Source organism: Panthera leo, chromosome E3 (genome assembly GCF_018350215.1).
Source record: "Panthera leo isolate Ple1 chromosome E3, P.leo_Ple1_pat1.1, whole genome shotgun sequence".
In the NCBI taxonomy this organism is placed as follows: Eukaryota; Metazoa; Chordata; class Mammalia; order Carnivora; family Felidae; genus Panthera; species Panthera leo.
In genome coordinates, this window is record NC_056694.1 from 29039927 (window position 1) to 29065309 (window position 25383).

Below are 25383 nucleotides of genomic sequence, written 5' to 3' on the forward strand. Positions count from 1 at the left end.
TCAGGAATTCTTGCTCCCTGACAGCAGATTTGCAGAAGTGGAGTGTTTGCATCAAAGGGTCTGAATATTCTTGACCAACGCCTCCTTCTGATGTACCCAACCCGCTATGATCGAGCGGGTCTGAGGGAGGAGGCGGCCAGTGGCCCTTGCCCTGACTGTACCCGTCTCTGCTCTGGCGATAAGAAGCCAGAGTCCGTCCCAGCCTGCTTGCTCTAGGCCAGTCTTTGCCCCTCCTCCTTCGCAGGGCATATGTGGCTATTACACACTCATCTTTGGAGCAGGATGTGGGGAGCAGGTGGGGACAGCGTGGGGCCACAGGGTGCAGGTGGGGGCACTGGACCGGCAGCGTGGCCAGGGCCCAGCTCCACCGATGCCAGCCAGCCTCCACGTGCTCAGCTGGACAGGAGAACGGTGACTCAGCCAGGCACCAGACCAGCGATGTCAAATACTGTGCGGTGTCTCCAGACCTGCCGCTGTCCGTGAAACACGCAAAGTCAGGCAGCCCTGGGGCCTGACGAGCAAACGCAGGAGATAAAAAAACACTGTCCCTCCTTTCACTTAAGACACCTTGGGGTGGCTCCCTGGTTCCATGTTCACAGCAGGCTGGGGGATTTAAGCGTGACTAGTAGGTTGTGTCAGGCAATGAAGATTTTCTGCACAGTTTCTAAGCAATTTTTTTCTCTATATAGAATTGAAAAGATTTTTTTTAAGTTTACTTATTTTGAGAGGGGGCGAGGGAGAAAGAGACAGAGAGAGAGTGAGAGGGAATCCCAAGTAGGCTCCACTCTGTCAGCCCACGTGGGGCTCAAACTCGAACCGTGGGATCATGACCTGAGCTGAAGTTGGACGCTTAGCCGACTGAGGCACCCAGGCGCCCCTAAAATGTTTTTTAATGTTTATTCGGGGGGCTCCCTGCTATCAGTGCAGAGCCCCATGCGGGGCTTGAATTCACAACCTACGAGATCACGACCTGAGCCAAAATCGAGAGTCGGACGCTCAACCAACTTGAGCCACCCAGGCGCCCCCATAGAACTTTTATCTATATAAAAGTCTTTATTTTACTTTCAAGTGATTTCTTCAAACTTTCAGATGCAAAGTTTAAGTGAAATCTTCAAAGATAAAAGGAGTAACGAGTGGTTCACAGACTCACAAAACTTACCTCTGGGGCCAATCTTCAGATGGCTCAAATTCACACTTGCCGTCTTCATCCCGGAAGGAAATAAGGGTCCTGCCTCATCTCATTCATATTTACAACTACAGCACTTGGTGTAATTATGCCTTGCTGTTTTATACATCAGAACAGGACAATAAGAGAATACAATGTGAGGTCAAAGCACAAAATGTTTCCTTGAACATAAGGGCTCTCCTGGATTTTACACATTAAATTCCTGAAAACCAACCAACCAAACCCCCACACAGTAATTTTAAGTGGCACTGAGGCAGCGCGGCCTGATGAGAATGACCCTCCATTACTGCCTGACTTCGTCCTTGACACCCCCCTGGAAGTTAGGGATCCAAAGTTGCAGTGATTAAATGCAGAGAACACTGACGACAGTCTGACCACCACTCCGTCTCGAACTCTTTTAGAGGCTTCCATCTGAAAAACCTACCACCTCTTTAATAATACAGAATCGTCCATTGGATTTGGGCTTTTCCTCCGTATTTTTTTATGCGCAATTGTCTGTGCCTATGACAAAATCTTTTCCCGTTTTCCTAAGTTTGATTCAGAGGACAGGCCTGGCCCCAGCAAGCCTGGTCTCAGGCTCAGCCTTGTGCTGCCAACTCGCCCTGGGAGCCTCTGTCCGTCACTGAGGTCAGGGCAAGTGGGACTGCTGACCCAGCAGCCTTCTGAAGTCGCCAGACTGCATCCTCTGGGGACCCCGAGTCCCTGACAGCCCCAGTGGACGGGGCCTCCCAAGTCCCTGTGAGGAGGGCGGCTGGGGGGGGAGGTGCTGTTGCTGTGTTGGCCAAGCTCTGGGATGTCAGTCCCCGCTACCACGATGCCGCAGGCAGAGGGACAGAGGACCTGGTTGTAGCCTCTGACAAAGCAGCACCTTGTTCGCGGGGTGGAGAAACAGGAAGTCCACTCCCCCCGCCCCCTACTCGAGCATCGGTGTGCACATGTCGAGGAGGCTGGAAGAATCCTTCAGAGCCTGGGCACTGCCAGTCACAACACCTGGGTTTCCAGCCGTCGGACTTCCTTGACCACAAGATCGATATTAATAATTGGGTTGAAGTACAGGGCCCAGTAAAATAGACAGTTGCAGACAAACTGAGGAATGAGGGGCCAGAACATGGCCACAAAAAGCCCCTGCGTCGATACTTTCCAAAAATGGCTCCACATCCTCTGAGGCACAGTCCTGTAAAAAGAAGAGAAGCGTCTGAGAGGTGGACTCGTGATGGGGTCCCTTGTGACGATGCCCCAGTGCTCGGACGCCGGGCCTTTATCCTCGTGCACAGCCTGGCTGCCTGTGCTGTGCAGACCTTGCTTCCTGTCCCCGGGGGCCTGAGACGCACCTCTGCCTGACCGACCCATCTTCCACCCCCAGGAGGCAGCCCCACACCAGGTGAGGACCCCCCAGCACAGCCCCACCTGCTTCATCGCTGTGTCGCACTTGTATGTATCTGACAGACACGGTTTCTCTGCGAGGCTGTAGGCCATCAGGGTCCAGACTGTCTTCTCTTTTTGTTTTTTGTTTTAATGTTTATTTATGTTTGAGAGAGAGAAAGAGCACAAGTGGGGGAGGAGCAGAGAGAGAGGGAGACACAGGATCCGAAGCTGTCCGCACAGAGCCTGACACGGGGCTCAAAACCATGAGCCGTGAGACCATGACCCGAGCCGAAGTCAGACGCTTAACTGTCTGAGCCACCTAGGTGTCCCCAGACTGTCTTCTTTACCAAAACATCTGCAGTGCCCAGCAGAGAGCCCGGGACAGAGCAGGGGCTCAACTAACTGTGCATGAATGAACCAATAGGAGATTCTTGTCAGGTTTTTGGAACTGTTTATAGGCTGTTACTGACTGACGAGGCCAAGAACTCTTTGAGTCATGGGATGTTTAAGGCCGGTGCGATGCTGGTGTGGGGCTGTGTTACTTCTACCAGTCTAGGAGCCACCCCCTTTCTTCTGGAAATGCCTTCTGAGTTTTCCTTCTGGGGGCCTCCTTCCTCATTCTTTGCCATGTGGTCTCGGTGGGGCTGATGAAGCCAGCCCTTGGTTGGGGGGTGAGAACAGGTCCTGAGCCTGGATAAGGAGAGCCTGGCATGACTCTGCATCATGTGGTAGGTCTGGGTGGGCATGTGACCCAGGCTGGGCCAATCAGAGCAAAGGAGCGTGTGCACCCCCCCCCCCCCCCCGACTGTCAGTGCTATGGGGAAAGAAGTGCCCTCTCTCCACCAGGGTTGCCGAGCTGCTCAGATGTATGCCTGGAGTGACCAAGGGCCCCGCATGAAGTCAGCTGAGGCTGAACAACAACACAGCAAAGAGAGGGAGAGGGTGAGTCCTGATGACAGCATTTGGGTCTCTGGGTCCAGCCATGCGGGAAGCCTTGACTGGGCATTTCTCTTTTTAAGAAAGCCAATTTAGGGGCACCTGGGTGGCTCAGTCCGTTAAGCGTCTGACTCTTGGTTTCGGCTCAGGTCCTGACCTCACAGTTCGTGAGTTCAAGCCCTGCATCAGGGTCCAGGCTGACAGTGTGGAGCCTGCTTGGGATTCTCTCTCCCTCTCTGCCCCTCCCCTGCTTGTTCTTTCTGTTTCTCAAAAATAAAGAAATAAACTTAAAAAAAAAAAAAAAGGAAGGAAAGCCAACCAAGAGGCACTTGCAACCAAGAGTCCCGGCCCAACTCTCTCATTTTATGCATTAATCTAGAGAAGTTATTAGTGTCCCAGCTGACGGCACAGCAGGATTAGAACTCATGCCTACAGAATTCCTCACCAGATCTCCTTCTGCTCTACCCTACTGCCCCTTTCCATAAAGCACCCTCTTCTCCTCACTTACATATTCCTTCATCAAACCCTTCACGCACACCCCCACCCCCGGGAATGACATAGTATGTTCTTACATGGGGAGAAGATAAATGGAGACACACTTGTCCAAACCCACCCCCCCCCTGCCACCTCCAGACACGAGGAAATTTTCCCATCTGCTGCTTAAGCCACGTCTCCAAACCAGAGCAAGGAGTGTTTTCACGTCTGCGTAATCAAGAGGACTCTTCTACTACCTGGGACCGCTTTCTCAGAAGTGCCTGCTGCTCCTGCCACCTCCAGTGTAAACACACACTTACTTCAGTTCACTTCGTGACCAGATCCTCCAAAAGGAGAATAATTCCAGAACCGAGAGTAACATGGCATTGACGATGAGAAAACGTGATGTCCAGTAATGGACCTCCAGCCAGTCCCAAGCAAATTCAGCAATCAGCTGGTATGGAAGGAAGGAGTATTTGACAAGGAATTCTCTCCATTGCTTCCAGGTGGGCTCTCTTAGATCCTTTAGAATAACATAAAAGTAAGCAAAAGGTGGACACAAAAAATCATTAGGATTGACTCTTATGGATTATACTGTAGTCATCACGGTGAACTTTACATTTACTAAAACACACAGATAGCCAACAACATAACACAAAATTTTCCACCCAACTCACCTTTTAAGAATCTTATACTGGATAAATGTTACTGAGGAAGCTGAACAGAGATGCTGGTTATGGAATTGTGGAAGCTCAGAAGTACAAGTAAACTCTGAAGCCTGAGTTATAAATAATGAGGGTGCAGGGGCGCCAGGGTAGCTCAGTCAGTGGAGCATCCGACTTCAGCTCAGGTCACGATCTCATGGTTCTTGAGTTCGAATCCTGCGTCGGGCTCTGTGCTGACAGCTCGGAGCCTGAAGCCTGCTTCTGATTCTGTGTCTCCCTCTCTGCCCCTCCCCCACTCGCACCTCTGTCTCTGTCTCTCTCTCTCTCAAAAGTAAATAAACATTAAAAAATAAAATAAAAAAAATAAATAATCACGTTGCAATGAATGGAAATTAACCAGTTTTAAAATTTCTTCATCACTGCATGGGTAGCTCAAACGATTTCCTAAATTCAACATCTTTGCTGTGGTAGGATAACAGATCATGGGAAAATTAAACATACACTTTGAGAAAGTAATTTTGGGGAAAATAAAAAACTCACTACAGTTATTAGCAGATAATAAACCAGAGCATTTAAATAGCTCATCGAGGCATCCAGAAGGCTTACGGAAGTGTAGCAGGACTGTGCACTATGGAGCAGATACTAAGTATCCCAAGAAGAAAGTGAGCCTCATGAGCACAGGGGTTGTTGAGGCTTGTGAAAACGGAAAGGTAAGAGGCGGGGTCTCTGTTCTCCCAGTCCAGAGAGGGCTGGTAATAGCAGGAAACTGGGTAATTAGACAAACACTGTGCCTAAGGGCTAATTAGCAGGCTTTCAACTACATCCAAGGCTCAAGTCAGGCAGATACCTGACTTTAGTATTTTAAAAAGGGTTTTTGGAGATTTAGAAATTCGTAGGTTTTTTTTTTAATTTATTTGAGAGAAAACGTGGTGTGTGCACGTGTGAGCTGGGGAGGGGCAGAAAGAGGGGGAGAGAGAGAATTCCAAGCAGGCTCCATGTGGTCAGTGCAGAGCCCGACACGGGGCTTGGTCTCATGAACCGCCAAGATGGTGACCTGAGCCGAAATGAAGAGTCGGATGCTTAACCGAGGGAGCCACCCAGGCACCCCTAGAAATTATTTTAACATTTATGGGTGTGGATCATACACGATGATTCCTACATCCGTGTGACTTTTAATTTAAATAGATCAGAGGGACTGCCCCAAGAGCAGCAATGCAAAGGACAGTACCCTGCAATGACCAAGCAGACACAGAGACAGCCCTGTGTAAGTGGGATCCACCAACAATTCTGAAGACACAAAAGCCAACGTGGGTACCTATCTCTGCCAGGGGTCTATGGTCAGCTGAGGTGACCACTCCCATCAGTGAACTGGACAATGGCTTACTTTTCTGAGGCCCCCAGGATGGATGCTAACCCTCCCTTGCAGTGGGACAAATGATCATCCTTCGGGGATCCTCTTCGAGACAGACCACCAAGCTGGAAGGTTCATAAATTTAACCCTCAGGCAATCTGAACCTATTCTATCTTCTTTTGTAACAAAAGCGATGCCGGTTTCTCCCCCCCCCCCCCCCCCCCCCCGTAAATATTTCAAGTCCAGAGGGTAGCCTTCTTGTTATGCAATGCAGGAAATAAAACAGGCTTCTGGGAGTGGGGAAGTTCTGCTTGATTTTCTTTTGGAGGGGTTCTCCTTGCAAAAAACAAATGAAGGCTGGGCGTCGTTGGCTCTTCTGTGACAGCTACAGCCCCGTCTCCAATTCCATACTGCACTGAGGAGTGCCATTCAAGGCACTGTGCAGACCTACCAGAAGCTTGGTGATGATGTCCTCCCCAGAATTGTCTTCCTGCAGGGGGCAGATGGTGTGGATGAAGGGCAGGAAGGTGTCTGTGTAGTCAAATAGGTAGAGGTATAGCAGACCAAGCCTCGGGGAGCTCTTGAGGGCATACAGCAGGAACAGGGACCTGCCTGGGTTCACCGCCTGCAGAGGACAAGGCGAGCATGGGGTCACATCACAACCACGGCAGCCAGCTCCCCACCCATGCTCCCTCCACAGTCTCACGCCCTTTGCCTTCAGCTTTTCTGTGTGTGGTTTGCACAGTGAATGAATGGATGAATGAATGGGTGGCAAGAAGAGGCCAAGGAATCAATCTGTCGGGCTCTATTTAATAAAGACCCAATCCTTCTCCATGGCTTTGGTGTGTGTGTGGGGGGGAGGTAGGGGGGTGCGGAGACATACACTCCTAGGCGCTGCTAGTAAAATCCAACTTTTTTGGAAAACAATTTTGTAAAATGTATCAAAGAATCTTCAAAATGTTCAATTTAACTAATGTATTAGTGGGCACCACTTAAAAGGAAATCAGAAATACAGAAGGCTTTATGCACAAAATGTTTCGTGCTACACTGTAAGAGAGAAAAAGTGAAATCTGAGACCTAAGTAATGAAATTACAGTGGATGTTCAGCACAGAGTTCATGCAGCCCATTGAAAAGTGAATATGGGCATTTTTGGATGATGCTCTTGTTACAGTGTTAGGTGAAAAAAGGATTCCAAGACGTGGCAATCCGATCTCTGCGGTGTCAGCCCCATACAAACCAGGCCTCTTTCGTGACCCTTCCTAGAGCAGCACCTGGCTCATACCAGATATAAAGATTTGTGGAATGAATACATAAACAAAAGCACAATTAAACTACGCACAAAAAAATTGGCTAAGAAGAAGACAGAGCAAAATGCAACGTTAACCGTGTCTGGCTCTCAGGTGGGATAATGGGCCACTTATTTTCATTTTCATCACTTTGGTCAATTTTGCTACAAAGAACGTGTATTTATGTTTTTCCTGATAGTAAAAGTAACTTCAGACGATTCTGTTTACTTGGTGCTACTAAGCATCAAATAAAATGGCCAAAAGATATGAATGGCCACTTCACCAAGGAAGATACAATAAAATAAGCACATAACAAGATGCTCAAGAGAAAGAGAAAATGGAACCAGTTTTCCACATTAGCACCGCGTACTTGATTTGATGGGGAGGGGTGGGGAGCAGGGCTCACAGAGGGGCAGGAGGTGGCTTTGGGGACAGATGAGTATGTTCGTTAGCTTGATTGTGGTGATGATTTCACAGATGTGTGCAATATGTCCAAACTTACCAAATTGCTGAATGTGGAAAGATGATGTGGTGTATATACACACCATGGAATATTACTCAGCCATAAAAAAGAATTAGATTTTTCCATTTGCAACAATATGATGGACCTCCAGGGTATTATGTTAAGTGAAATTAAGTCACACAGAGAAAGACAAATACCAATGATCTCACTCATATGCGGAATTTAAGAAACAAAACAAACAAACAAACGAAGAAAAAAAGAGACAAAAAACCCAGATTCCTAACTGCAGAGAACAAACTAATGGTGACCAGAGGCGGGGGGTGGGTGGGGGGGTGTGTGAAGCAGGATGGGGATTAAAGAGTACACTTATCTTGATGAGTCCCGAGTAATGCACAGAATCGTTGAATCACGATCACTGAAGCTAACATAACAATGTACTTTAATTATACTGGAATTTAAAGAAACTTATCAAATTATACATTTGAAATATGTGTATGTTAACTGCAGCTCAATGAAACTGTTAGAACACATTCAACTTATTTGATGCTATTAATGGCTTACTGTTAAATGTTAAGAAAAGAGTCCTTCTCTTCAGAGATTCACACTCAAGTATTTCAGGGTGAAATAATATGATGCTTGGCTATGCTTTAATATAATCCCATGCATTGCAGGTGTGTGGGGTGTGTAAGAGTGGGTGGAGGGGTGTGTAAAAATACGAATGGCCACTAGTCAATACTCACTGAAGCTGGACAGGTGTATACTCTTCTATTTCTGCATGCACCTGAAATTCTATAGCAAAAAGGTTTTTTAAAAAGGCCCAACCTATCAAATGGCTGATTTCAGGTCTGGGATAGAAAAGGTACAAGAATAACTTGAACATCCTGTTACATAAGGAAAGAAAGTATCTGGATAGCAACACGCAAAAGAATGAAAATGGACCACTTTCTTACACCATACACAAAAATAAATTCAAAATGGACTCAAGACCTAAATGTGAGACCCGAAGCCATAAAAATCCTAGAAGAGAACACCGACAGTAACTTCTCTGACATCAGCCATAGCAACTTTTTCTAGACATGTCTCCTGAGGCATGGGAAACAAAATAAAAAATGAACTATTGGGAGTACATCAAAATAAAAAGCTTCTGCATAGTGAAGGAAACCATCAACAAAACTAAAAGGCAGCCTATAGAATGGGGGAAGATATTTGCAAGTGACATATCTGATAAAGGATTAGTATCCAAAGTGTATAAAAACTTATAAAACTCAACACCCAGGGGCACATGGGTGGCTCAGGTGGTTAAGTGTCTGACTCTTGATTTCGGCTCAGGTCATGACCTCTCAGTCAGTGGGCCCTGTGCTGGGTGTGGAGCCTGGTTAAGACTCTCTCACCCCCTCTGCCGCTCCCCTGCTGATGTGCTAGCTCACTCTGAAAACAAACAAAACACAGAAGACAAAAACAAAAACAAAAAAACCCTCAAGATGCAAAAAATGAACAATCCAATTAAAAATTGGGCAGAAGTCTTGAACAGACATTTTCCAAAGAAGAAATACAGATGGCCAACAGACCCATGAACAGATGCTCAACATCATTCATCATCAGGAACACGTAAATCAAAACGACAATGAGATACCACCTCACACCTGTCAGAATGGCTAACCCAACAACACAGGGAACAACAGGTGTTGACAAGGATGTGGAGAAAAAGCAACCCTCTCGCACTGCTGGTGGGAATGCAAACTGGTGCAGCCACTCTGGAAAATAGTATGGAGGTTCCTCAAAAAGAAAAGTTCCTTAAAAACAGAACTACCCAACCTACAATCCAGCAATTGCACTACTAGGTATTTACCCAAAGAACACAAAAATACTAATTTGAAGGGATACCTGCACCCCAATGCTTATAGCAGCATGACCTACAATAGCCAAATTATGGAAACAACCTAAGTGTCCACTGATTGATGAATGGATAAAGAAGATGTGATGCGTAGATACAATGGAATAACACTTAGCTGTAAAAAAGAATGAAATCTTGCCATTTGCAATGACGTAAATGGAACTAGAGAGTGTTATGCTGAACGAACAAGTCAGTCAGAGAAAGACAAAATGCCGTATGATTTCACTCATACTGAAGGGAAAAAACCAACCGAGCAAATGGGGGTAGGGAGAGAGATGCAAACTACGAAACAGACTCTTAACTGTAGAGAACAAACTGATGGTTACGGGTGTGTGTGTGTGTGTGTGTGTGTGTGTGTGCACGTCTGTGTGTGTGCACGTCTGTGTGTGTGCGTGAAATAGGTGACGGGGACTAAGGAGCGTACTTATCATGAGTATCAAGTATTGTATGGAGATGTTGAATCACAAGTATTGTACTCCTGAAACTAATATTACACTGTATGTTAACTGGAATTTAAATAAAAACTTAAAAATAAAAAGTATCAGACTTTTGAGGTCATGTCAAAAGGACTCATGGGCAAGTACATTATACCTCAATTCAAATGTTAAATTTTAAAAATAGACTCAAGGGGTGCCTGGGTGGCTCAGTCAGTTGAGCGTCAACCCCTGATTTCAGCTCAGGTCACAATCTCAGGGTCGTGGGATTGATCCCCACGTGGGATCGAGCCTGCGTAGGGCTCCACACTGAGTGTGGAGCCTGTCTGGAATTCTTTCTCTCTCTCTCTCCCCACCCCCACTCCCCACCCCATCCCCCTACTCTCTCTCTCTCTCTCAAAATAAAGCTCAGGGGCATCTGGGTGGCTCAGTCGGTTAAGCATCTGTCTTCGGCTTAGGTCACCATCTCGTGGGGCATGAGTTGGAGCCCTGCACTGGGCTCTCTGCTCTCAGCACAGAGCCTGTTTCAGATCCTCTGTCCCTTTCTCTCTGCCGCTCCCTTGTTGTGCGCTCGCTTGCTCTCTCTCTCTCAAAAAACAAACAAACGCTAAAACAATAAATCTTAAAAAAAAAGAACTGAAAATAATTTGAGGAGACTTATACTCCAAAAAGATGGGACAATCTGAGCATCAATTAGAGTAATTACTGAAAGGTATTCAAACATATCAAGAATGTTAAAATCCTTAGTTCATAATGATCCTAAAGAAAGAAACTGGTTACCTATCTAGGTAACAGAGAACCAAATCATTATTATGAAACTGGTAAATAAAGGGAAAGAATCGAGCATTTAACTGACCTTTCTGTATAAACTGTGCTTAGGGTAATCAAAATGGTTGCTGAGTGAAATTTTCCTTTTTTTAAAAATTTAATTTAATTTAATTTTTTTAGACGTACTTAGCTAACACATGAAGAAGTGAGAGAATTACAGAATCACCATTTTGCAGGCAAATGATGAACGATCACAGTGGCTGCTACCATCAGAGAGAGAGACAATTAGCCATGCTGAGCCTCCTAATGGGAGAAGATGCCACCAGCTATAAAACAGTCTTGTCAAAAACCTAAACCAATGCAAGCCTCTAGATTTCCCTACTGAATTATGGGATGTACAGGACACATTACGTGTCTGGTGACAGAGGAGCCTGTCAGGGGACACCGCAGAGGGACAATGAGCAAAATTTAAGATGTGGGCAAACTACGGGACAAAATGACCTGGTTTCTTCAACAAATAAATGCAGGGTGACAAAAAAAGGGAGGGGGAATCCAGACAGTAAAAGAGACTTAAGACACATAATAACCAAATGCAGACCTTGTTTGGAACACGTCAACTGGAAGAAGAAAAGATGTGGTCTATTTGAATACCGACAAGTTACCTGATATCAGATAATTCACTTTTGTTTTTAAAAGAGTCTTTACTTTTTAGAGATTCCCAATGAAATATTTACCTATGGGAAAATAAGATATCTTAGATTTTCAAAATAGTCAGGGGCGGGAGGTGGAGGTTATCACTGAAATGAACATGGCCATAAGTTGTTATAGCTGGTAAGGGTACATGGTAGTTTTGTACTCTTATCCTGTTTTTGTGTGTGTTTGAAATTAAAAAAAAAAATATATGTAACTTAAGAAAATTTTTAATGTTTATTTTTGCGACAGAGACAGAGAGAGCACGCATGCGCACATAAGTGGGGGAGGGGCAGAGAGAGACAGACACAGAATCTGAAAAAGACTCCAGGCCATGAGCTGTCAACACAGAGCCCGTGGGGCTCGAACTCAAGAACAGTGAGATTACGACCTGAGGTGAAGTCAGGCGCTTCACTGACTGAGCCACCCAGGTGTCCCCCTCAAAAACCTAACTTCTAAAGATAACTTTGCCTCCTAACTTAGATGAGAAATAGAAATGGGGGTAGTTCTTTATCAAAAGTGTTTCCCAACCTGTTTTTTTTTTTTTTAAATCAGCCCTTAAGAAATCTGTTAAAAACTTTTTTCTTCCCCCCATAATCCTGCCCCCATGAAATGTTAATACCACAGATATACTATAAATCTGTTTATGTACTGTGGTCTTTTAGAGGGGGCCGCAACTCCTGTATTACGGAAGACTTGTGGATTCCACGCCTATCATCACCCTGGGGGCAATCCTGCTCTTGCTGAATATGCAAGCTCTCACGGAGCACCGGTCCCAGATATAAAGTCTGCGTGTGTCCAACCACATCATGGTTAGTACAAGAGAAAGGGAGAAGACCAGGTTATGGATTTGTAGGTCTGGCGTCAGCGTGGGTGCTGAGGCGGTGAGTGCTTGGCTATTTCCTATCAGATAAGGAGGAAAACCAACCACCCAGTAAGGTGGTTACCGGGAGGCACTTCAATGGGGAGCGGTCTCTTTCCCGTCTAATGAGAACAGGAATTGCACCAGGCACTAGGGTTGGAGGAATCTTATCACACACCTTGAGGCCTTTTGGCTAGTTGCCTAATTGTCAAACAGCCACCCTCAGGGAGGGGCTGGTGGCACAGAAGAGCCAAAGGAGCCCACTGATAAGATTCTGCCTGCTTTCACACTGGGTGCGGAATCACGTGCCCATTCGCTCTGCTTAATGCTAAGATTACTTTTATGTTTTTTATTTTGTTTTTTTTTTTTTTTATTTATTTTTGGGACAGAGAGAGACAGAGCATGAACGGGGGAGGGGCAGAGAGAGAGGGAGACACAGGCTCTGAGCCATCAGCCCAGAGCCCGACGCAGGGCTCGAACTCACGGACCGCGAGATCGTGACCTGGCTGAAGTCGGACGCCCAACCGACTGCGCCACCCAGGTGCCCCACTTTTATGTTTTTTAAATAGAGGTCATCGCTGGATGTGTGACCCACGAATGTTCTGCCAGACACTAAAAACCTACCAGAGGGCTAATATTGGCTACAAAAAGCCCAGAGTTTACGGCATAAACAAAATGGGTAATTTATGATAAAAGCAGGGATTTTCCAAAATTAAACAAATAACAGCGATAACACAAAAAACAACAAACCTTCTACCTAAGGACCTCCAAGCCCATTCGTCAAAATTTCTGAAACTAATGGTTTTTTTGGTTTTAAGATAATACGTGTACATAGTAAACACAATGTTTTCCAAATGGCACAGAAATGTGTTAAGTGACACATAAAATTCTCTCTTCCATCCAAGTCTCAATCCGTAGAGGAAAATACTGTGACAGTCTGCGTATCCTTCCGACACATTCTGTGCATATGACAACAAACAGATACGTCCACGTGTGGATTTTCCAATGTGCTTTTCCCTACTTTCAGTTAACAATACAACGTGGGCATCGTTCCTTAGTAGCACACCAGCATCACCACCTTCTGCAGTGGATCCACAGTTGGGTGGGCCAAGTTTACGGAACCTGTCCTGATGACAGCCACTTCGCTTGGTTTCTTTGTGCTGCTATTACCAACGACGCTGCAGTGAGCGTCTTGTTTAATGACGTTTTGGGGCTCAAAGTTCAGCTCTCACTGCGACTGTCACTCTGTGAAGTCATTTACCGAGGAGGAGATGGGCACACAAGGCCCGGGTGCCTGCTGGTGTCCCACAGCCAGCGTGTCCTGGAGAAGCCCAGCGAGCAGCCCAGGCAGGCGCCTAGCCCTGCTCTTCACCTTGACCGCCCCCCCACCCCCCACCATGCTGCCTGTGTTCCAGGTGCAAAGAAGTGAAACGGCAGATCACAGGGCAGGTGCGGTTTGAATTTGAACACTTATTGACCAACTGCTCTCCAAGGAGACTGCGCCAATTTAGCACCCACCACACCCACGAGTGTCTTTTTCTTCATATCGTGATGCTCTCTCATCCTTGACAGTAACATGGGTGAAAACGATGCCATCTGGTTGTTTCAGTTTACACGTCTTTAATTATGAGTGAGTGTTTTCTCCCGTAAACTTATTGGTTATGTGTAATTACTTTTCTCCATGCAAATGCAGAAATTTGCCATGTTGGCACATTCCAGGTATCTTATAATTAAAAAAATATTCATTTTATAGCACAGCATTTGCTAAATCTTCGTGAAGGAGAAATCAGCTGGTGCAGTCAGAGTGAAGAATAATTTACCAATACCTCATAAAGCTGAAGATGCCTATTACCTGTGAACTGCTAATCCCCTGCTTCAGTATATAACCATAAAGCATAAGAACTCCCCAAGAATTTCCACAGCGGCACTGTTTCTAAGGGCAACAACCTCCGTGTGCACGGACAGGAAAATGCACGAACTAAGATACGCTCAAAAGAGAAAATGCGTGAACTGGAGCCAGAGAGGTCAAAGCTGCTTGCAGAAGGACATGCTCGGTTCATGCCGCTCACGTTCAGGCTGAGGGCTCCTAGCGCCTGCGTGCACAGACCCGTAGTCCAAGGAGGGAAATGCGCCCAGTAATGGCGCCTGGCTCAGCTGCGGGAGCATGGTTCCGCTAGAGAGGGTGGGGAGCCGGGGGCTTCGGTTGTGTCTGCGATGTTTTCCTAAGCAGCGGGCATGGAGATGACGGACGGGCCGTTCTCTCTACTTTTTTCAACTAAAAGTAAATAAACCAAGAGCTCACCTTATATTCCCAGAGATTCTGGGGGGGCTTCACCCCCAGTGCTTTGACACGCTCCAGTTCCAGGAGGATGGCTCTTCTGTGGCTGCTGTTTTCTATGTTATATGGCGCCCTTGAAAATTCTTCCTCTGTCAGAGTTAAAAGCAACCTGTGGGGGGGAGGGGGGGGGCAGTAGATTTCTTGTGAGATTATACACCGAAGCCAACTGTTCACACCCAGGGTTCCATCCTATCAACACAAACACTTCGGGCTTCCGGTAAGGCAAGATACTTGGGATATGAAGTAACAGTAATAACAGCAAACTACTGAATGCTTGTTAATTGTTAGTGACTCTCTGAAAGTACTTCCACAAACCGTCACCAATCCGTTTAACAATTCTGCAGAGTAGGTGGAATTATGAGCATTACATGCATGACAAAATGGTTTGGAGGAATAGAGTGGCTCGGCCGAGGTGCACCCCGGTCTGTTTTGCTCCTAACTTCTGATCTTTCAGCTAAGCAGCGGAGTTCTCCCAGGGTACTCTGTTTTGCAAAGAAAAATGTAGTATATATTTTACACAGAATATAATATTCTATATAAAATTATAATATATTTCTGTAACATATAGAAAAAAATTGGAAAGAAATCCAATAAAATGTGATGACTCGAACAGGAGCTGTTCTGGGGTGGGGGTGGGGGTGCGCCTGAGTGGCTCAGTCGGCCAAATGTCCGACTCTTGGTTTTGGCTCAGGGCACAATCTCACATTTCATGAGTTCAGGCCCGGTGTCGGGCTCTGTGCTGATGGTGCAGAGACTGCCTGGGATTCTCCCTCTCTCCCCCTCTCTCTGTCTCCCGATCACGCTGTCTCTAAATAAATAAGTAAATAAATAGAAAAAAAAAAAAAGTAGCTGTTTTGGGGTCGTAATGTAATAAAAATATTTGTAGATCCCTTATCTGGTCCCTTCCATTGGAAAATATGACTCCGCCTCCACAAGAACCAATTGTTAAAACCACCCCTGTGCACTAGCAAGCGGAGACCCAGCAGGCGCACAACCACTGGGGGAGGGATGTAAACTGATGTCTTCTCGTGGGTGATTTGGAACATTGATCAAAGTTATAAAGGCTTATTTCCTTTGACGTGGAAATTCCAGTTCTAGGAATCCATCTTCAGGAAGGAAGGCAATGAGGCAAAGATGTATTAGCCAGGTAGACAACAAAAATTTTTTTTTTTTTTTTTGATGTTTTATTTATTTTTGAGACAGGGAGAGACAGAACATGAACAGGGGAGGATCAGAGAGAGGGAGACACAGAATCTGAAACAGGCTCCAGGCTCTGAGCTGTCAGCACAGAGCCCGACGCGGGGCTCGAACTCACAGACCGAGAGATCATGACCTGAGCCGAAGTCGGGACGCTTAACCGACTGAGCCATCCAGGCGCCCCAACAAAAATGTTTTCAACCACAATTCGGGGGAGGCGCCAATTCTTACGAAAAGCAGACAACTCAACTGGGAGCGTGTGGCTTTCCCAAAGGAGAGTTAAGAGTTGAAAGTTCAGTTCAGGGGGAAAGTGTGACTGGGGTGTGAGGTGGGCAGGCAGGCGGCCTGGATGGCGCATCTGGAACAAGCAGATTAGCAGGAGTGGCCGTTCTCAGCACTGCGTGGCACACTATACTCTCCCTACACAGTCCCTCCAAGGAAGGAAAGAGCCCAAGAAAGACGGACAGTGTTCTGGAAGGGGGCATGGGGACATGCTGATGGGCAGAGGCAGGCCTGCCCACAGCCTGGCAATTCCATCCTGGAATTTTGCTACAACATTGCTTGGAATTGCCTGGGACAGGAAAAAGGAAACAGCCCAGACGTGCCTTGGTGAGATCAACTAAAGAGACTCTAGTACACACACATACGTACGTACATATGTATACGTATATGTACCTATAATCACAGATGTTTAATACAGTTGTATTTCCAGTTTAAACAAATAATATACACTTATGTGTATCTCTGTATAAACGTGGAAGAAAATCCAGAAAGATGTCCAGAAACATGCTAACAGTGGTTTTCTCTGAAGAGTAGTATTATGAGGGTATTTCACTTCCATACCCTACAGTTCTACGTTATTTTAAAATAACTAAAAAATACATGGTTCTTTTCTAATTCAGAAGCAACACACAAAATGCCAGTCACATAAAATGGTTCAGCTGCTCTGGGGAGCGGTGTGACAGCTCCTCAAGAAGGGAAACACAGAAGGTGACTTCAGGCCCAGCAACGGCACTCGGGCAGACATGCATGGGCCCTCGGAAGCACAGGGTTACACAAAAACCCACATGCAAAGGATCAGAACAGCTCTGTTCGTGAGAGCCCCCAAACGGAGCAACCTGAACGACTGAAGGATGGGTACTCAAGGGCAGCGTAGCCACAAGTGGGAATACTGCTCAGCCATAAAGATGAAGGAAGCATTAGGGGTGCCTGGGTGGCTCAGTCAGTTAAGTGTCTGACTTTGGCTCAGGTCATGATCCCGAAGTTCGTGGGTTTGAGCCCCACGTAAGGTTCTGTGCTGATAGCTCAGAGCCTGGAGCCTGCTTCGGATTCTGTGTCTCCTTCTCTCTCTGCCCCTCTCTCGCTTGGTCTCTCTCTCTGTGTCTCAAAAATAAATAAACACTAAAAAAAAAGGACGAAGGAAGCACTGACCCACGTGACAACTTGGATAAACCTTGAAAATGCTCTGCAAGGTGAAAAAGCCAGACGCTAAAGGATTCCGTTTACAGGGATTACTCTAACAGGCAAATCCACGGAGCCAGAAAGGAGAATGGTGGTCGCCTGGGGATGAGGGAGGGGGCATGAGGACCAAAGCAGGGAGGGTAAGAGCTTTCTTTTTGGGGTGATGAAAATGTCCTAACACTAGACTGTGGTGATGGCTGCACATGTCTGTGGATACATTAAACAACATGGATTGGACACTTTCAATGGGTGAATTTCATAGTATGTGGGTTATGACTCAGTAAAGCAGCTTACAAAAAGGTCAATGACACGTCGGAAGAGCCAGCGTCTCACCTTCCATTCACTCTTTCAGATAAAAACCGGTCTCTGTAGAGAGAGGCCCAAGGGCCCAGCTGCTCCAGCCAGAGGACCACTTCTTCTGCTGTCCATTTGGCCACAGCCTTGTGGACCAGGAGGTCGTGCTCAGATTCCCTGCTGCTCCAGTGATACACGAGGAGGACCACCTGGGGACAAGGGACAGAGGCCTTAAGACACAGAAAGGTCAGAGAAGCCAGCTTCTCACGAGTGTGGGGCAGGGAAGGGAAGGCTGAGCTTGGCGGGAATGATGCCGAGTCGGTACAAGGAACCACTGGCACCGAGAGTTGCGGAGGAGAACTCCAGGTGGGCCCCTGTCTCTGCTGGTTGTGGGGCCGTGAGGGAACAGAGATGGGAACAGGACTCGGCGTAGAGCATCTGGGAGCGCAGCACCCTGGGCCCCAACATCCTGGCCAGCATAACTGCCTCATGTGCCTTTTCTACTGGAAAATTTGTAACCTTTAAATTTGTGTAGCATGGGGCGCCCGGGTGTTAAGTGTCTGACTTCAGCTCAGGCCATGATCTCGTGGCCCATGGGTTCGAGCCCCACATCAGGCTCTGTGCTGACAGCTCCGTCTGGAGCCTGCTTCAGTCTGTGTGTGTGTGTGTGTGTGTGTGTGTGTGTGTGTGTCTTTCTCTCTCAAAAATAAATAAACATTAAGATAATAATAATAATAAATTTTCGTACCAGGGAACCGAGAATAAAACAGTCTCCGTGTGAGATGTTAGTAAAGGGCTATGCTCAAGACTCAACCACCCAGGTAGACACGGTCTCGGATTCCAGTTCTCACACCTTCCTGCATCTGTTCCCTCACCTCTAAAATGGGAATAACTGGGGCACCTGGCTGGCTCAGTCGGTAGAACATGCGACTCTTGATCTCGGGGTTGTGAGTTCAAGCCCCATGCTGGGGATAGAGCTTACATTAAAACCAAAATAATAGAAATGGACAAATGGGATGGGAATAAGCACGGTGACTATTGCAGGGGTGAGAAAGAGGATGAATGGAACGAAGCTAAGAAGAACTGGGCCCTGAATATTACACTGCCTACTTGAGTACACAGCTTCCCTGAAGAATCATCCAACCCAGCGGATGTCAAATGCGTGCAGTGAATGACCACATACGGGTAAGCTATCAATTTCCACAGAAGTGATGTCAGTGAAAACTGGGAGTGGGTCAGGGGGCAGAGAAACACAGCGGTACACTTACTGCCACACCAGTTAAAGCGGTGAGCACTCCAGAAAAGAATCCCCCACCTCTCTGTGCGTTCACTCGGCCTGTGTTGGTAGCTAAAGGAGCCTGATCACTCCCGTATTTGTGAAAGGCTGCAAGACTCTGGATTATGTCATTATTCTGCTGAATGTCCTCAAATCGCATTCTAATGGCATCAGGAAATAATTTTTCAATGGCATCCCTATGAAGAATAGGAAAAAAAATCACATGATAGTTGTTTGACTAAATACACTTAGGATGTTGAGAGGCTAAAATAAAACTAACAGTCAATATTTAATAACATACAGGCACTTTAGAACAATGGTCAAGACTGACTATGGCCCGGTTGGTAACACCAAAAAGGACTGTAAACAACCGATGTGTCCACTGTTAGAGAAACAGTCGAATTATGGTCTATTCACACAATGGAATGTTACAAAGTTTTAAAAATGAATTTACTGGATATCATTTGTATCGAGATGGATAAATTTAAGACATACATATTGTTGAGCGGAAATAATAAACGATGGGGTCGCCAGGGCGGCTCAGTCGCTTGAGGGCTCGGATTTCGGCTCAGGCCATGATCTCATGGTTCGTGGGTTCGAGCCCCACGTCAGGCTCTGTGCTGACAGCTAGGAGCCTGGAGCCTGAAGCCTGCTTCGGGTTCTCTGTCTCTCTCTCTGCCTCTCCCCCGCATGTACTCTGTCTCTCAAAAATAAATAAACATTAAAAAATTAAAAAAACAAAACTGTGGAGCCTTATAGATAGTACACCACTGATGTGAGGAAATACTTGCATTTCCTGCTGACACACATAGGTACAAAAGTATCGTTAAAATTCTGAAGGAAATCACAACAGAGGCATGACTGAAATGACTCTGGGGAAAAGGAAGGACGTGTTGTAAGATGGGGAGGGAGAGGGCAAAGGGATCTTTATCAGTAAGCACTCTCATTTTTTAAAAAGAATATAAACAAATGAAGGTTATCTATGTATTGCTGATGTTATTCAACATTAATTCCAGAAAACAAGTGGAGCTGTCTTCGTTTTCAATTACACATAATCAGAGAACCTTCCTTCAATTTAAGATCAATCTGCAGGTACCCCAGGCTGAGAGGTGAGAGCAAAGCGCTTGTCAATGTATCTCCCATGAAAAAGAGAATGTTAGGTTAACGTTTTCAGGGAACTTTCTGGTACTCTGTTGGTATCAGGAAGGCAACAGAAGAAAAGCAAGGACTTTAGGCTCGAAGACGTGACAGGTGCAATATGCATGCAAGCAGAAAGGAACCCTCTCTCTGAAAGGTCTTGCCATTTGTTGTGTGAAGCTATACACGGGAGACCATCTCTACTGATGTGAAAACTGGAACAGTTTATCAAAGATTATGAAAATCAGCAGCAAACCGATTTGTACAGAATCGTGCGGTGATGCCATTTTCTCTATGAGACCTAGGGTGTTCTCAGCGGATACAAATCGATAAAAAGTGTTATAGGACAAAGCATTACAAGCAATGGTCTGATAACCACAATTTGTTTTTTCCTTTATGATAAATAAACACAAACAAATCACGGTCACCTGTGAGGAAGGAAGTCTGGCTTTGCAGGTCCTTGAGCCCCCCGACTCCCAGGCCAGCAGATCTAGAATGACCGTGGGGGTCGGCCCTGCGCCTCTGGCCTTCTCAAACATGGCTGCTCCCATGAAGACAAAGCATAGTGCGCAAGCTGTATGGGCTACCGATATGGACCGAGCGTTACCTGAGGAGAATATTGACTTTGGGGAAACCTTCCCATTTTTCTCTGCATTCTGGACACTCTGTTTTCTTCGAAGAGGCCCACCATAAAGCTAGGCAGTGCCGGCAGAAGCTATGCCCGCAGTTCAAGGTGGTGGGGTTAACCAGGATGTCGTAACAGCAGTGGCATGAAAATTCACTAACAGAAATCTGAGGGGTGGTGCTCTTGAGAGGGTCACCTTCCTCATGGGTCATCTTGTTCAGATCGTTCTGTGCAGGCCCTTCCATCTCTTAGAAAATCCTGGGGTTCACAAGCACAGAAAATTTCAGACTTAGAAAACTGCTCCAAAGCATCATTAAATCTAGAGAAAAAAAAAAAGAAAAGGCAACAGAATTAGGACAAGGGTTTGAGATTACTGCCGTCCTGTTAAAGCTGGTTTTTATAAATGTTTTTCTTTAAATTTTGTTTACTTTGAGAGGGAGTGAGAGCATGAGTGGGGGAGGGGCAGAGAGCAAGAGGGAGAGAGCGTCCCAACCAGGCACCTCGCAGAGCACAGTCATGGGGCTTGATCCCATGTCCATGAGATCATGACCTGAGCTGAAACCAAGAGTCAGATGCTTAACTGACTGAGCCACCCAGGTGGCCCCATTAAAGCTCATTTTTAAATGTGATCAATTTGACTTCTAAAAATTCACGTTCCAGAAACCAAATAAACTTACTGAATTTCTTTCTGCCCTGTCATACTTCTGAAAATTAGGTGAAGCAAAATCATGCAGTGGAAAGTTCAGGGGACTTGGTGACAGTGGGGAATTCTAGATCCTTCTCTTTCACTAACTTACTTGGAAAATGTAATTCCTCTGGCCTCAGTGTTCTTAATTACATTTCTAAAGTCCTTTCTTGTGTATGATTTTACATAAACCAACTTCTTGGTGGAGGGGGGCGGGTCCCTGGGTGGCTCAGCCAGTTGGGTGTCCAAGTCTTGATTGCAGCTCAGGTCATGATCTCACGGTTTATGAGCTGCAGCCCCACATTGGGGTCTGCAATGACAGCATGGAGCCTGCTTGGGATTCTCTCTCTCCTCTCTCTTTCTCTGTCCCCCTCCCCCAATTGTGTACTCGCTCTCAAAATAAATAAAGAAATAAACATTAAAAAAAAAACACAGCTTCTTGGGCCAGTTAAATGTCTGAAGTTGGCAATAACAGATGTACTTCATGTAAATAATGCATTTTTTTTATCCAAATGTTTTCCCAGTAGGTAATTATTTATGTTTATTTCATAAACATGTGATTTCAGAGGCTCCCACAGGTACAGTACCAAGAAGTGAGTGAAGCCTTATTTTGTGAGGTGCCCTGTGCCAGGTCAACTCCCTAGAGGCTCAATATACCCTTTCCTCCCAACTCAACCCGAACACACATCATGCCCTCTGGATCTGGCCAGTCGGGTGCCACAGAAACATGCCAATGTCGCTAATAAGCAAATGGCAGAGGACCATCTTCTCGTTCTCATCCGGGTCTTAGGAGACCGTTTTACTGAGAGGCAGGACGGTGCAGGACACCATGGAGTTAGAGTCGCTTGCTCTGTGACTGTGCACAAGTTACTTGAGCTCTCGGAGCCCTGTGTTCTCAACTGTGAAATGGTAGTTAACAGTATAAAAACCGCCAAGGTTTCTTGTGAGGATCAGAGAGGTTGAAAGTAAAGTGGCAGGGACGGTGTATGGTGTCAACAGGGGTTAACGCAATGACTATTCACACTACTCCTGGTATTAAGACAGCGGAGGCCCTGGTGAGTAAGGGTTTCTCCATCTCGCTACTGCGAAGAGAAAGGAAGTAGTAAATCACTCTCCATCACCCACAGCGATCATGTAGAGAAGGGCTCTTGTTTTTGCAGTAGGGCTGCCTGCGTTCTTACTAAATCTCTGCCATTCGCTAGCTGTAGGGTCTGGACTTCTTGGGAGTCTCAGCTTCCTCGTGTTTAAGTGTGCGTGTGTGTGTGTGCACATGTAAGAATAGCATTTACCCCCACTGGGAGGTTTAAGAATTGAACAGGAGAATGCAAGTGAAGTATCTGATCCTACAAAGCCTGACATGTGGTAAGTAAACCATATAGGGTAGCAATTTGCCTGATTTTCAAATACAGTCATGAGAATCTTATCTTTTATTGAGTGACATATTATGCTTGTAGAATACCATATTTTACTTATTTATGAATGTTTATTTATTTTGAAAGAGAGCATGCGAACGTGCAAGCAGGAGAGGGGCGGAGAGGGGCAGAGAGAGGGAGAGGGAGAGAATCCCTGACGGTGTGGAGCCTGGGGCTCTATCTCACGAACTGTGAGATCATGACCAGAGCTGAAGTCAAGAGTCAGACACTCAACCGACTGAGCCACCCAGGCACCCTTAGACTACTATAGTCTAAATAAGCAAATCTATAGGGGCACCTGGGTGGCTCGGTCGGTTAAGCCTCCAACTCTTGGTTTTGGCTAGGTCACGATCTCAGGCTTTGTGGGTTCAAGTCTTGGGTGTTGCTCTGGACTGACAGCATGGAGCCTGCTTGGGATTCTGTCTCTCTGTCTCTGCTCCTCCCTCACTTGCTCTTCCTCTCAAAAATAAATAAGTATTAAAATAAACAAGCACATCTATAAACAAAGAAGAAAATACAATGAAGTATTTGTAGTGGGTCTGGGTATGCTGGGTGGGGGAGGGTCGTGATTATTTTGGTTTTCTGTATATACCAAGTTGTTTTTAATAAAAATGTATATTAAAATAATTACAAAAACACATATAAAATTGTAAAAAATAGGGGCGCCTGGGTGGCTCAGTTGGTTAAGCGTCCGACTTCGGCTCAGGTCACGATCTCACAGTCTGTGAGTCTGTGAGTTCGAGCCCCGCGTTGGGCTCTGGGCTGATGGCTCAGAGCCTGGAGCCTGCTTCTGATTCTGTGTCTCCCTCTCTCTCTGCCCCTCCCCCGTTCATGCTCTGTCTCTTTCGATCTCAAAAATAAATAAACGTTAAAACTGTAAAAAATATATTGTATTCCCTTTGACACAACACTAGTGGGGGATTTTAAACTCCAACAATAAACACAGCTAAATTTTAAACTCAGTGTTAAAGTGGAATAAAGGTCCTCATCAGTACTAAAAAGACAATTGGGTAAAGATAAATATAAAATTAAAGGATTAAATATAAAATATAAAATTTTAAAATATAATAATTACATTCATACTGTTATTCACAATAATAAATTATAGTAAAGAGGGGGACCACCTTCTGTATAAGCCTAAACTGTTGTTTTTGGGGCACTTGGCTGGCTCAGTTGGTGGAGCATGCTACTATTTAAAAAAAAAAATTTTTTTTTAATGTTTATTTATTCTTGAGAGAAGACACAGCATAAGTGAGAGAGGGGCAGAGAGAGAGGGAGACACAGAATCCCAAGCAGGCTCCAGGCTCTGAGCTGTCAGCACACAGCCCGATGTGGGGCTCGAACCCATGAATCATGAGATCGTGACCTGAGCCGAAGTCAGATGCACAACGGACTGAGCCCCCAGGCACCCTGGAGCATGCTACTCGTCATCTCAGGGTTGTGAGCTTGAGCCCCACGATGGGTGCAGAGATTACTTAAAAATAAAATCTGGGGGACGGGATGCCTGGGTGGCTCAGTGGGTTTCAGCTGAGGTCATGATCTCACGGTTCGTGAGCTCAAGCCCCGTGTCAGGCTCTGTGCTGACAGTGCAGAGCCTGCCTGGGATTCTCCCTCTCTCTCTGCCCCTCCCCTGCTTGGGCTCTCTCTCTCAAAATAAATAAACTTAAATAATAAAAATAAAAAATAAATAAAAATAAAATCTTGAGGTGCCTGGGTGGCTCAGTCAGTTAAGTGTCTGACTCGATTTTAGTTCAGGTCATGACCTCATGGTTTGTGAGTTCGAGCCCCACATCAGGCTCCAACTGTCAGTGTGGAGAGTGTACCCTTTTTCTCTCTCAAAATAAACTAAAAAAAAAAAAAAAATTTTAATCTTAAAAAAAAGCTGTTCTTTTTGGAAGAAAGAGTTCAAATAAATATTCTTAATGACAAACTCTAAATCATTTCTGATCATATTTACTTATCAGTTGTATGTTTAGTAACACTAAAAAAATTCCTTAGTGCTTTCCTATAGGCAGTCCCTTCACATTGCTAAGTGGGAGATCTTATACAGATTTTTAGAAAAAGGGATCATTTACATAAGGTAGTTCCTTTATCTGGCTAATATTGATTAAACAACTGCCACGAGGGGGCCATTATCCCAGGAAAGAAATAACTGAACCACTGCTATTAACTGAGCACCTCCTACGAGCTGGGCACTGGGCTTGCCTTCTAGGTACATTCAGGATCTCATCAGGATTCAGTGTCAGAGGAAAGATCCCAAGTGAAGGAGGGGCAGGGGAGGGGTCAGGAAAGATGGGCCGGACTCAGTGCCTTCGTGGGGAGCAGTGAGTGACCCAGAGCTACCGGTCTGATATGGGGTCGTGTGTGCCTAGGTAATGAGAGGTGGGCCAATGGGAGCAGAGAAAGGTTTCAGAGGCAATGGGATCAGCAAAGCGGTGCCAGAGGATGATAAATCTCCTCAGGAAGGAGGGACGGGCTAGGACATCCTAGAAGTAAAATGTTTCATCACTTCTGGGACTGAGGGGATAAAGAGGGAAAACAGCACAAGAATGACAAGTGATAAAGAAAGGGATCGAGGCTATC

General features: G+C 45.9%; 1 protein-coding gene across 5 annotated transcripts in view; it reads right to left on the minus strand.

Annotated features, from left to right (window-relative positions):
• Positions 1-1267: 1267 nt before the first annotated feature.
• Positions 1268-25383, minus strand: part of BFAR (bifunctional apoptosis regulator) — a 34151-nt gene continuing 10035 nt past the window's right edge. For 3 of the 5 annotated variants that reach the window (XM_042921502.1, XM_042921501.1, XM_042921503.1), the window contains exons 2-8: positions 20686-21022; positions 18934-19138; positions 17705-17874; positions 14678-14822; positions 6429-6602; positions 4282-4484; positions 1268-2360 (exon numbers count right to left, since the gene is read on the minus strand). In XM_042921502.1, the coding sequence (XP_042777436.1) occupies positions 2168-2360; positions 4282-4484; positions 6429-6602; positions 14678-14822; positions 17705-17874; positions 18934-19138; positions 20686-20948 (1353 nt within the window). In that variant the 5' untranslated portion in view covers positions 20949-21022 and the 3' untranslated portion in view covers positions 1268-2167. Of the gene's footprint in view, positions 2361-4281; positions 4485-6428; positions 6603-14677; positions 14823-17704; positions 17875-18933; positions 19139-19436; positions 19555-20685; positions 21023-25383 lie in introns of those variants that run through there. The other 2 variants (XM_042921504.1, XM_042921505.1) reach the window with 2 other exon arrangements.